This window comes from Ahaetulla prasina, chromosome 1, assembly GCF_028640845.1.
Source record: "Ahaetulla prasina isolate Xishuangbanna chromosome 1, ASM2864084v1, whole genome shotgun sequence".
Taxonomy (NCBI): domain Eukaryota; kingdom Metazoa; phylum Chordata; class Lepidosauria; order Squamata; family Colubridae; genus Ahaetulla; species Ahaetulla prasina.
Genome location: NC_080539.1, coordinates 92729762 through 92743615, shown reverse-complemented (window position 1 = coordinate 92743615; position 13854 = coordinate 92729762). Strand labels below are relative to the sequence as shown.

The 13854-nt window shown below is 36.9% G+C and overlaps 1 protein-coding gene across 1 annotated transcript in view; it reads left to right on the top strand.

Annotated features, from left to right (window-relative positions):
• TMEM181 (transmembrane protein 181) overlaps positions 1–13854 on the top strand; it is a 34147-nt gene that overhangs the window by 16648 nt on the left and 3645 nt on the right. The window contains exons 8-16 of the mRNA XM_058168609.1: positions 1343–1442; positions 3267–3397; positions 5670–5761; positions 6054–6111; positions 8119–8221; positions 8323–8374; positions 9759–9841; positions 11733–11822; positions 12410–12476. Coding sequence (XP_058024592.1) covers positions 1343–1442; positions 3267–3397; positions 5670–5761; positions 6054–6111; positions 8119–8221; positions 8323–8374; positions 9759–9841; positions 11733–11822; positions 12410–12476 — 776 coding nt within the window. The remainder of the gene's footprint in view (positions 1–1342; positions 1443–3266; positions 3398–5669; positions 5762–6053; positions 6112–8118; positions 8222–8322; positions 8375–9758; positions 9842–11732; positions 11823–12409; positions 12477–13854) is intronic.

The window sequence follows — 13854 nt, the reverse complement described above, 5'->3', positions numbered from 1 at the left end:
ATATCCTGTATGTGTCTTCTTCATACATGATACAGCACATACACTTAAGCTGAGTTTCAACTAAGTGACTGTTTTATGGTTATGTGACTTTCAAACATCAGTGAATATTACAAACATCCCTCCTTATTGGCCATGTTGGCTGAATCTCTCGATTATTGGTCTCTCCCATTATCTTTAAGTAAGATGTAGCCTGAGTTAAGATGGGATTTTATGGTTGGTCATTCCTATATAATCAGGAATTCAGTTTTGGGTGTATAAATCACTCATACCAGGGGTGAAATGCTCCTGGTTTGGACTGGATCACCCAATCCAGTAGCAATGGCAGCGGATGGTTCGAAGAACCGGTAGCAAAAATCCCTGCCTCCTCCCCCATGCCCAGCTGAGCCGCGCGATCATCAGAGGGTTGTTGTTTTTTTACTTTTAAAAGCATTTTTTCTTTGACCGAAAAAATGCTTTTAAAAGTAAAAAAAAGCCTCTGATGATCGCGCGGCTCAGCTGGGATTGCCAGAGCCTTTTAAAAGTATTTTTTCTACAACCTCTTCAGCCAAAGAGGTTGTTAAAAAATGCTTTTAAAAGCCTCTGGCGATCAGGCAACTCAGCCGAAGAGGTTGTAAAAAATGCTTTTAAAAGTAAAAAAAAAAAAAGTTGGCCACGCCCACCAGTCACATTACCCCCCATCAAGCCACACCCACAGAACCAGTAGTAACAAATTTTACATTTCACCACTGACACATACTGCACATACTCTCAAATCACACATGTTAGAAGAGATTAGAATAACAGAGCTGGAAGTCTTCTAATCTAACCCCCTGCTCAGGCAGGAAACCTTATACCATTTCAGACAAATGGTTGTCCAAATGTTTCTTTAAAACTTCCAGTGTTGGAGAATTCACAACTTCAGGAGGCAAGTTGTTCCACTGATTAATTGTTCTAACTGTCAGGAAATTTCTTCTTAGTTCTAGATTGCTTCTCTCCTTGATTGGTTTTCACCCATTGCTTCTTGTCCTGCCCTCAGGTGCTTTGGAGCATAGCTTGACTCCCTCTTCTATGTGGCAACCTCTGAGATATTGGAACATTGCTATCATGTCACCCCTAGTCCTTCTTTTTATTAAACTAGACATACCCAGTTCCTGCAACTGTTCGTCATATGTTTTAGCCTCCGGTCCCCTAATTGTTGCTCTTCTCTGCCCTCTTTCTAGAGTCTCAACTTTTCTTTTTACATTGTGGTGACCAAAACGGGATACAGTATTCCAAGCTTGGAAGCTTCCATGTTTCCACCACTTCTCTTATGCTGAACAGATACCGCATAATTGTTACATGCTTCTTTTTCTTTCCTTTGCAGTGTCTCTTTGCTCACTCCCTGCGCAAGTTCTCCATGCGAGATTGGGGAATAGAGCAGAAGTGGATGTCAATCCTCCTCCCCCTGCTATTACTTTATAATGGTATTTATTCAAATTATATCCTGATATGATGGGATTTGGGGGTTATCCTACTTTCACATGTGAGAGATTGATGAAAATTAAAATGCCAACTAAAAGCACTTGGAAACATTAGCTTGGCCGATCAGTATAATCTGATGGCATTTTCAGATTTGATAAAAAGAAAAAATCTTTCGCTTGGTTGTTCCCACTGTTTAATACTAAAATAATTAAGAGTGTTTGAAGTAGCTGAAAAGCTTTAATATGTGGAATCAAGTTAACCTCTGCTGTCACTCAGTAGAAAAAAAGCTGATTAGTGAAATAGGCCAGCAGCTTATTCTAATTAAAAAGAAGTGTTGAAAGATGGAGGGCTTGGCAAAACCCATTTCTTCTAAAATACAATGTTCAGAGAGCCTGTGCTCATTTTGGTAATGCCCCCTCTTTCTGGGGTGTCTTCCCATTACAGTTTTGAAAAAGTTTTGAAAACATGGCTTCTTAGAAAAACAATTAAGAAAAATTGGCTCATCAGATTGTAGTTGTTATCAGTGTGGCTGTCTTATTATTTTTCATTTTCAGTATTGTTGTGCACTGCAGTGTTTTTCTGTAAATGAGCAGAAGTAACAAATAACATTCCAATTTGAGTGGAGATCGATGTCTTGCTTAAAGAAGAGGTCTAGAATTCAAGGTAGCCATTAGGACCTTTCCAGTCCTTCTGCAAGCACAAGCATGGCCTCTGGTGCATGATCATTTCTGAAAAAGGAACCAATAGCAATGATGCATCAGGCAATAGCCTTACACATACTGTAACTGTGGAAACAGAGATGACGAATAGAATAGAATAGAATAGAATAGAATAGAATAGAATAGAATAGAATAGAATAGAATAGAATTTTTTATTGGCCAAATGTGATTGGACACACAAGGAATTTGTCTTGGTGCATATGCTCTCAGTGTACATAAAAGAAATGAGACCTTCATCAAGGTACAATAATCAAACTACCTTACATTCCTTTGTTAGACTTTTATTTGTGTCTGTGCCTTTGAGTTACGGTTGACTCCTGGTGATTGTGTGGACTAGGCCCTGCAGGTTTTTTTGAAAATGGTTTGCCATTGCCTCCTTTCTAGGCCTGAGAAAAAGTAATTGGCCCAAGGTCACTCAGCTGGCTTTGTACCTAAGGCAGAACTAGAACTCACTCACCTGATTTGCAGCCTGATGTATTAACGACTACACAAAATTGGTCCTCCTTAATAGACTTATTTTCCATTATTTGTTTCCCTGCTTGGTGCCCACTAGAGTAATTAGTGTGACTAGAAGGGTATGTGTGTATATGTGTGTGTGTGTGGGGGGGGGCGGGTTCAGTTGTTACACAATGCCTTTGTCCAGTTTTTGAAAATTCCTGCTCAATTCCTGCTCAATTCCAATTCCTGGCCATCTTCAGTTGAATTCTGCCATAATAAGCTGGGATGGGAGAGAAAGTCAATTTCTTTACAAATCCAGCCCAAAGTTTAGCAAATGTTTCTCAGTAAATTGCCTTTTAGAATACATTTTAAATCTGTAATAAAATTTGTTAGAAATACCATATAGAAAATACCTGGCATATGCTTTACATTGTTTTCTTAAGCTATTGTGATTGCACAGGGTTCAGATGTGTTGATCTACATTTTCCAGCACACCTGTATTATATGGTGTATTACCTGTACAGCCAACATGCCAATATTGGCGAGGCTGGCTTGAGTTAATGTAGCTTAACAACATCTAGGTCTTGTCTGCTGTAGAAAAGACAGAATATTCTTGTGAGTGGTAGCAGTGATGACTTCTGACTTTCTCCCTCTCCCATTCTGTTACAGACCCATTTTTCCCTCTCTCATTCCTAATCAACAGCTGGTTTCCTGGAATGCTAGATGACCTCTTTCAGTCTTTGTTCTTGTGTGCATTGCTGCTGTTCTGGCTTTGCGTCTACCATGGGATCAGAGTACAGGTGAGGATTGATTTCGTACTGTGAATAAAGTTCTGGACACTGCATTTCAAAAGGATGCAATGGCTAGAGAAATGAAAGTAATTGGAGCTTTTTACAAAAAATTAAATACAAAAAAGAAGGATGGGATTAGGGAAGTGGAATGGATAAAGTAGACAGGATAGTTCTTCTTCTTGTAAAATGGTGGAAATTTTGGTGGAAAAACTCAGGAAAAGAAATAAAGGAATTACTGAATTACATGGTGTGAAATTGAGCAATAAAATTTGCTGCTGTAGATTGTAGTAATAAGCAATCAACTTGGTTGCTTTTAAAAGGGATCATACTTATTCTTGAGCAACATAAGTGAAGATTGCTGGGAAAGTTGGGTCTTTCATCTAACACATTTGTTACGATAAAGGTAAAGGTAAAGGTTCCCCTCGCACATATGTGCTAGTCATTCCCAACTCTAGGGGGCAGTGCTCATCTCCGTTTCAAAGCCAAAGAGCCAGCGCTGTCAGAAAACATCTTCATGGTCATGTGGCTGGCATGACTCAACGCCAAAGGTGCATGGAACGCTGTTACCTTCCCACCAAAGGTGGTCCCTATTTTTTCTACTTGCATTTTTTTTTTTTGTTTACATTCTCCGAAGACTCAGGGCGGCTTACAATGTATAAGGCAATAGTCTATTTCTATTTGTATATTTTTTACAAAGTCAACTTATTGCCCCCCCAACAATCTGGGTCCTCATTTTACCTACCTTATAAAGGGTGGAAGGCTGAGTCAACCTTGGGCCGGGCTCGAACCTGCAGTAATTGCAGGCTTTGTGTTCTAATAACAGGCTTCTCTATTGCCTGAGCTATCCCGGCCCTTTTTTACGTGCTTTCGCAACTGCTAGGTTGTATGATAGGAGTAAATAATATTTCATTGTAGTTTATGCTCTGTGATAATGCCCGTTTTGTTAACACATTAAAAAGTATAGTTTTTATCTCTTCTACAAACTCTACAAAATAGCTAGGCTAAAAGATGGCAGTTGGTCTAGAAATATCTACTGAGCTTCACGGCTGAGCAAGGGTCCTCCTAATCCCAAATCCCATCCTGTCATTAAATCTTTTCAGTGAAACTTGCTTGCTTCACTTAGCAATTTAACAGATGTTGAATGCTGGTATTTTGCTAGTGGAATGAACATTACTGCTGAACAGAATTCTATCCCTAGTACCATGTGTATTGCCTCCTGAGTACTGGGACAGCCTTCAGAATAAGTGTAATGAAAAATTATGGCCATGATGGTGAACCTATGGCACGCGTGCCAGAAGTGGCACGCAACCCCCTCTCTTTGGACATGTGAGCTGTCGCCCCAGCTCCGCTCCAACGCGCATGTGTGCTTCTTTTGTTCAAAAAGAAATCGACTTGCATAATTTTGGATTTAGCTCTATCATTATTCATAGGGTAACAAATGTTGTGCCTTCTTTTAGTGAAGGAAGGGCTTGAAAATCTTGGCTGAGTAAATTTGTTGTTTTGGTTCTGCCCGTCTGGTCAAGTTAATTCTGCAGTTGATTATTTGGTGGCTCTTTCTTCAAAGCTCACACTGAAAACATAAATGATAATATTTTGTGTGTTATAAATGATAACATTTTGCCTTAAATGATAACATTTTGATTGAACAAAGTTTCAATAAGAATATGAAGTGCCGTAGTCAAGGGGCTGACTTGTTACACTGATCACCACTTTGGAGGTCCTTTTGAAGAAAATAACATGTTTTACAATCCTGAATTAAAAAACAACAACATTAAAATGAAATAAACATTGGAATGGTTTGTTGCTTCACTTCTCTCCAAAAAAGTATGCAACAGTTCACAGAATTTCTCTCCTCTTCAAAGAAACATCTGCATCCATAAGTGAGATCTGTCAGATTTTGGAAACATTGGCAGTTGTTTTTCTGCAAAGAAACTGACACAGATTTGACAGCTGTTCCTTAAAGAATAATTAAACTTCTGCTATTAATAGAGCATTTTTTGAGGAGAGATATATATCTTTCTTGCATTTAACATCAACATACCATGTTTCCCTGAAAATAAGACGCTGTCTTATATGTTTTTGAACCCCGAAATAAGCGCTTGGCCTTATTGCCATTGCTCTCAAAAGCCTGATTGGGTTTATTATCTTATTTTGGGGGAAACAGAGTAGAAGCAATAGGACTATTGCTCTCTTTTAAATAAAAAATATTTTCACAGAGTTTTAACTGTAAAGCAAATCTAATATGGTTGTCGCCCTTTCTTTCTCTTTTCCATTTTTTTAGGGAGAAAGGAAATGTATGACCTTTTATTTTCCCAAATTCCTTATTGTTGGTCTCCTGTGGCTGGCTTCTGTTACACTAGGCATATGGCAAACGTAAGTAATTTACTTCTTTTTGTTTGTTAGAAACTAATTATCACTTTTCTAATTCAAAACAATTTACAAAATTCAGAATAGAAACAATAATATTGGAATGGATACTAATATATTAATAAAATGAAAATGGGAGCTAAAATGTTAATTTTAAAAAGGCCAGAAAGAGATCTTAGAAAATATTTTAAAAGTTCTGGAAAAATAAAAAGCCAACTATATCAAACCTAATCCTTTAATTTAGATTGTTACAGATAAATGTTTAGATTCATGATCATAGCATGTTTTGTTTTTTTAGGGTCAATGAACTACATGATCCAACATACCAATATGAGATTGACACAAGTAACTTTCAGGTATGTTAGCATAAAGCCGTTTTGGATTTGCATAGGAAATGGTGAATGAACTATCAGGTTTTGAAAATAGAGCTGTTTTTACTTGTCTATTTAAGTGTGTAAAAAAATTTGCTTAATCCACATCTAAAATTACTTGTATATATTAGGGAGAATTGTACCAGATCTTAAACTTTGCTTGTTTTCAAAGCTACTACTGCAAAAAAGATGTTTTAAAAGTTGGTTTACTTCTCTGGCAGTGCAGTCTGCTTTGAAGATAGCAAAATTGAGTCATCTAAGCATTTCATTTATTCGGATCCTAAATTTAAGATTTATTCTTAAGATTTTTCCTTTTTATTTATCCCAGTAAGTTTCTGATATTTCAAATATATCTTTCTCTTTTTCTCTTTATTTATTGCCAGTTAGGTTTTTTAAAAAAATAATCTATAAATAACACCCATGAAAAGAAGTTCTGCTATCTATGAATTTTTAAGAATTGTGCACATACTCCAGAGAACTGCTCAACTTTACAAAAGAAGCTATTTTTTTGCTTCTTTTCTCGATTTTAAGGCTTTTCCATTTTTTAGGGAGAAAGGAAATGTATGACCTTTATTTTCCCAAATTCCTTATTGTTGGTCTCCTGTGGCTGGCTTCTGTTACACTAGGCATATGGCAAACGTAAGTAATTTACTTCTTTTTGTTTGTTAGAAACTAATTATCACTTTTCTAATTCAAAACAATTTACAAAATTCAGAATAGAAACAATAATATTGGAATGGATACTAATATATTAATAAAATGAAAATGGGAGCTAAAATGTTAATTTTAAAAAGGCCAGAAAGAGATCTTAGAAAATATTTTAAAAGTTCTGGAAAAATAAAAAGCCAACTATATCAAACCTAATCCTTTAATTTAGATTGTTACAGATAAATGTTTAGATTCATGATCATAGCATGTTTTGTTTTTTTAGGGTCAATGAACTACATGATCCAACATACCAATATGAGATTGACACAAGTAACTTTCAGGTATGTTAGCATAAAGCCGTTTTGGATTTGCATAGGAAATGGTGAATGAACTATCAGGTTTTGAAAATAGAGCTGTTTTTACTTGTCTATTTAAGTGTGTAAAAAAATTTGCTTAATCCACATCTAAAATTACTTGTATATATTAGGGAGAATTGTACCAGATCTTAAACTTTGCTTGTTTTCAAAGCTACTACTGCAAAAAAGATGTTTTAAAAATTGGTTTACTTCTCTGGCAGTGCAGTCTGCTTTGAAGATAGCAAAATTGAGTCATCTAAGCATTTCATTTATTTGGATCCTAAATTTAAGATTTATTCTTAAGATTTTTCCTTTTTATTTATCCCAGTAAGTTTCTGATATTTCAAATATATCTTTCTCTTTTTCTCTTTATTTATTGCCAGTTAGGTTTTTTTAAAAAATAATCTATAAATAACACCCATGAAAAGAAGTTCTGCTATCTATGAATTTTTAAGAATTGTGCACATACTCCAGAGAACTGCTCAACTTTACAAAAGAAGCTATTTTTTTGCTTCTTTTCTCGATTTTAAGGCTTTTCCATATCAAAGCCAACATGCTGAGCTTCCCACCCAAATCCTAATTTAATAGCTTCCAAATAGGTTGGACTACCATTTCCACGAGTGCTAGCTAACGTGGCCTTGGTACTGGGTTTTAAAAAAACAAACAGAATTACATTCTCTTCTACTAAGACTTGTAAAGATGATGATCTCTGTGTACAATTTTGAGGTTTTCGATGTAGTGTCATTCCTAATAGCTGAAAATAAAATTTTAAAAATGGTCAAGACTTCACTGAAGTCCTTGGGGTGGGATTATTGTAATCTTCCAAATTTTGGCGATTTCCTGAATTTTCAGTCATGTAAAAATAAGGATAGTGTTCAATGCCTGATACAGTTATCAACTCCTGCTTTGGTGCATGGATGTGGGGGAAAGAAAGTGAAATGCTATGAAAATAATTTTCAAATGGTTTTTAAATATTTTTTTGTAACAGGGGATGAAAATCTTCTTCCTTGTGGTGGCAACAGTATATATTTTGTACCTTTTATTTCTAATAATCCGGGCGTGCTCAGAGCTTCGGAATATGCCCTATGTTGGTAAGCTCTATTCTTCTCCTGTGATTTCTGATGATGTGTTTTTCTTCTAGAAAGATACTTGTGTTTTTTTTTCAGATAACTTTTTGCTCTTCTTTTCTCAGATCTCAGGTTGAAATTCTTGACTGCGCTGACATTGGTAGTACTTATTATTAGGTGAGATATAATTCACTTGAAGATATTATTCAGTTATATCTAAAAGTGTGCAAAATGCTCCTTTTGAGGGATGGACTATGTTTGAAATACAAATTACTTTCTCTTTTGGAAGATATATGTCTGTAAAATGACCCAACCCCTCCTTACATCCCCCTTCCTGCTCTGGAATGGCTGGGTCAACTTAGTTTGGAAGAAAAATGCAATTTCTGACATTTACTAGACTAGTACTTTTTGCACATTCCTAATATTCTATTATAATATAATATTCTATTATAAGGGATGTGGTGGCTCAGCGGCTAAGACACTGAGCTTGTCGATTGAAAGGTTGGCAGTTCAACTGTTCGAATCCCTAGTGCCGCATAATGGGGTGAGCTCCCGTCACTTGTCCCAGCTTCTGCCAACCTAGCAGTTCGAAAGCACGTAAAAAATGCAAGTAGAAAAATAGGGACCACTTTGGTGGGAAGGTAACAGTGTTCTGTTAGCCTTTGGCATTTATCATGCCTGCCACATGACCACAGAGATGTCTTCAGACAGTGCTGGCTCTTTGGCTTTGAAATGGAGATGAGCACCGCCCCCTAGATTTGGGAACGAGTAGCACATATGTGCGAGGGGAACCTTTACCTTTTTAATATTCTATGTGAAATATGAAAGATGTTGTGCAAGATATTAAATGCACTGGATCATTGGATCAACCTCCCTTATAAGCAGATATAGTGGTACTTTGGTACTCAACTGCTTTGAAACTCATTGAATTTGGTACTCAATGCATTTTGAAGCAAACATTTTGTTCCGGTATTTATCGTTTGCTTGGTACTCAACACAGAAGCTCTCGGCTGCCTTGTGACTCACTACATTATTCCTTATGGGAAAAATTTGGTACTCATCATTTTTGGTACTCATTGCGCCTCCTGGAATCAATTAACAATGAGTACCAAAGTACCAAAGTAGTATTAGATAGAGCACTTTGGTAATATTTTCTTTTTAAGTGGTGGTACTGATAGTAAAATGAGGAAACTCAATAAACAGCATTAAAACAATCTGTCTAGACATTCTTGCTGTGTAAACTTTACACCACTGCAGTCAACCATTAACATATTTTAGGGGGTGTTTTGTAAGAAATGCCACAAGATAAAACACACCTCTCCATAGATCCCCTCAGCTATGTTTATGTCTTATATAACTTATTCCCACTTTACTTGGGCGCTTGTATTAATCTTGGAGACCTATGTTTATAATTGGCCCATTTGCAGCTTTCTGTGATTTACTTGGGAAATAGTTTCCTAATGTTAATTTTAAATACTGATTTTTATTTAATTGCTCTTGGAATTAAACAGGATTTTAAAATATAGAATGAATTTTGATTTCTTTTCCTTTCTTTTTGCAGCATCGCTATATTTTATTTGCGTTTTGGAGCCCAGGTTCTTCAGGACAATTTTGTGGCTGAGCTTTCAACCCATTATCATAATTATATCCTTTCACTGTGACATCCTGCTTTCGATCAAATGGTAGGGCAGTCATAATTGAAAAGACTAATATACAAATAAATAAGATAGGCTTTATGGTCCATTATGTAATCTCTAAAAATCAACAGTAACAAAAACCCCTCATTACCCCAAAGCCTACAGTTAATATTCTCAGTTTCCATTTATGTATCTCAAAGATGCTGTTCAAAAAGCAACTGGACTCTCTTGTTGTTATAGTTTTTCTTTGAAAATATTTCACTTCTCATCCAAGAAGCTTCTTCAGTTCTGGCTGAATGATGGGGAATAGTTTCATTATCAGATTATCAGTCAACCATGACCTGGATGACTGATAATCTCCATAGATGTTTCATGTATATAAATTTAGACTTTTGTACCATGTGACATTTGGGTCACTCAAATAATATGATTATTATTAAGTCTTCCTGACCATTTAGTTCTTATTAGATTTACGGTATATGTTGAATACACTATTACTTCACCATCAAAATATCTCATTGACTCAAAGCTTAATTTTAAAAAATGTTTAAAATTCAATAGAAAATAATAAAAAAAAATGAACATATGTCAGAGTAAAAGGCTTATAAAGTTTAAATCTGGCAACTCAGGATTGTTTGCTTGCTTGTCTCTTTTTCATCATGGTGATGAAGATCTTCATTTTGAAGGCTAGAAGAATTTCCAAGGCCAGGAAGGAAGGCCCTCCAGGCATCCCAAACAAATGTAGATTTAAATGCTGGTAGGATGCTGGCAAACTTCTCTACAGCAGCAGCCCCCAACCTTTTGGGTACCAGGGATAGATTCTGTGGAGAGAGGTTTTCTCACAGACTGGAGGATATGTGATTTTGTGTGCTGCCTGCATCCCATGGATGGGACTTCACTTGTTTGTGCGGACCAGTTTCTGGCAGGCTGCGGACCAGTGCCGATCCACAGACCAAGGGTTGTGGACCCCTGCTGTAAAGGATCTTAGGAAACAGGTGTGTGCAACTGTTTTAATGAGGCTGGCTTTTTACTTGGTGTTTTAATGTATAACAACATAACATAACATAACATAACATAACATAACATAACATAACATAACATAACATAACATAACATAATAAGAGTTGGAAGGGACCTTGGAGGTCTTCTAGTCCAACCCCCTGCCCAGGCAGGAAACCCTACACAATTTCAGACAAATGGCTATCCAACATTTTCTTAAAAATTTCCAGTGTTGGAGCATTTACAACTTCTGCAGGCAAGTTGTTCCACTGATTAATTGTTTTAACGTCAGGAAATTTCTCCTTAGTTCTAAGTTGCTTCTTTCCTTGATCAGTTTCCACCCATTGCTTCTTGTTCTACCTCAGGTGCTTTGGAGAACAGCCTGACTCCCTCTTCTTTGTGGCAGCCCCTGAGATATTGGAACACTGCTATCATGTCTCCCCTAGTCCTCCTTTTCATTAAACTAGACATACCCAGTTCCTGCAACCGTTCTTCATGTTTTAGTCTCCAGTCCCCTAATCATCTTTGTTGCTCTTCTCTGCACTCTTTCTAGAATCTCAACATCTTTTTTACATCGTGGCGACCAAAACTGAATGCAATATTTCAAGTGTGGCCTTACCAAGGAATTATAAAGTGGTATTAACACTTCACGTGATCTTGATTCTATCCCTCTGTTTATGCAGCCCAGAACGGTGTTGGCTTTTTTGGCAGCTGCTGCACACTGCTGGCTCATATCTAAATGGTTGTCCACTAGGACTCCAAGATCCCTCTCACGGTATCAATCACTATTGGGTGAGGAATAAAAAGTGGGGCTCCTTCAGCTTTTTGAATGGTTCTCTTTAGAGCTTGATGACATGTTGAATTGTTTCATATGTAATGATATCCTTGACAGTTATCACCTGCAGAATTCTTATCCTTCTATGGATTATTAAATTTCTACCTATACACATTAGCCTTTGTGTATTCGCCATCAAAAAATGCCCTGTATGGTAAGTTAATTTCTGTTGTTTCTTTTGGCAAAATTCTGTTTTAGTTTTGTTTGAAATACAGTTTGACTGATCTATGAATAAGCTATGAAGTTTAGTATCAAATGGTGCACTGCATAGTAAAATAATATTCTAGGTGGGCATTCAGATGTTATATCAAGTATTATTTTTTGTATTATTATAACGTCCAGAACTAAATTTGTTAGGTAATCTGAACTTGGCATTTTGAGATGGGGAATGTGAGGGGAAAACGAGCCTTCAAAATTCTTGGGTTTTCCATTATTCTTGGGTAACAGAGCAAAATCTGAAACTACCCCTAAAATCTCAGTTCCAACCACATGTGTAGTGTGACCCTCCCCTCTCTATAGCAATCAACAAAGGCAAGGTGACCTTGACACCTAATGGTTGCCCAATTCTGATCTATAACAATAAATAAAACTCTGAAGCAAAGATAGGAGGATTTAATGTTCATTAAAGTGGCACCAAAGAGTGACAAGAAAAGACCTGAATTAAAAGGCTTTTAATTACATGACTGATCTTGGGGGAAGAAAGATGCATTTATTGACCATATTCTTCAAAACATCTTTCAGAATCTCAGTTGAAAGACAACCCTGCCTTTTCCATGTTGAACGATTCAGATGACGATGTTATCTATGGGTAAGTAAGACTTGCAATAATGTCACCAATCCCACTTTGTTTCTGCAGTGTTCTATAAAACATATAATAATAATAATAATAATAATAATAATAATAATAATAATAATAATAATAATAATAATAATAATAATAATAGTGGTAGTAGTAGTAGTAGTAGTAGTAGTAGTAGTAGTAGTAAGGCCTAATTCTTGCGGCCCAAGAACAAGCCATTAGAACAAATGAAATCAAAGCCAGAATAGAAAAATCTGCTGATGATCCCAAATGCAGACTCTGCAAAGAAGCAGATGAAACCATTGATCATATACTGAGCTGTTGTAAGACAATAGCTCAGACCGATTACAAACAACGTCACAACACAGTCGCTCAGATGGTCCACTGGAACTTGTGTCACAACTACCATCTGCCTGTAGCAAAGAACTGGTGGGATCATAAGCCTGAAAAAGTGATTGAAAATGAGCATGCAAAACTACTGTGGGATTTCCGAACACAGACTGATAAAGTTTTGGAACACAATACCCCAGATATCACGATTGTGGAAAAGAAAAAAGTGTGGATAGTCGACATTGCTATACCTGGTGACAGCAGAATTGATGAGAAACAACTTGAAAAAGTCACCAGATATCAAGATTTGAGAATCGAATTGCAGAGACTCTGGCATAAACCAGTGCAGGTGGTTCCAGTGGTACTCGGCACACTGGGAGCTGTGCCTAAAGACCTAGGCAAGCACTTAAAAGCAATTGGTGCTGACAAGATCACCATTGGTCAGCTGCAGAAGGCCACCTTACTGGGATCTGCTCGCATAATTCGCCGATATATCACGCAGTCCTAAACGCTTGGGAAGTGTTCGACTAGTGATCTGTGATTCGAAATCCAGCATAGTTATCTCGTTTGCTGTGTATTCTGTCATAACAACAACAACAACAACAACAGAGTTGGAAGGGACCTTGGAGGCCTTCTAGTCCAACCCCCTGCCCAGGCAGGAAACCCTACACCATCTCAGACAGATGGTTATCCAACATTTTCTTAAAAAATTCCAGTGTTGGAGCATTTACAACTTCTGCAGGCAAGTTGTTCCACTGATTGTTTTAATGTCAGGAAATTTCTCCTTAGTTCTAAGTTGCTTCTTTCCTTGATCAGTTTCCACCCATTGCTTCTTGTTCTACCTTCAGGTGCTTTGGAGAACAGCCCGACTCCCTCTTTGTGGCATCCCCTGAGATATTGGAACACTGCTATCGTGTCTCCCCTAGTCCTTCTTTTTATTAAACTAGACATACCCAGTTCCTGCAACCGTTCTTCATATATTTTAGCCTCCAGTCCCCTAATCATCTTTGTTGCTCTTCTCTGCACTCTTTTTCATTATTTATAAATAATGAAATAA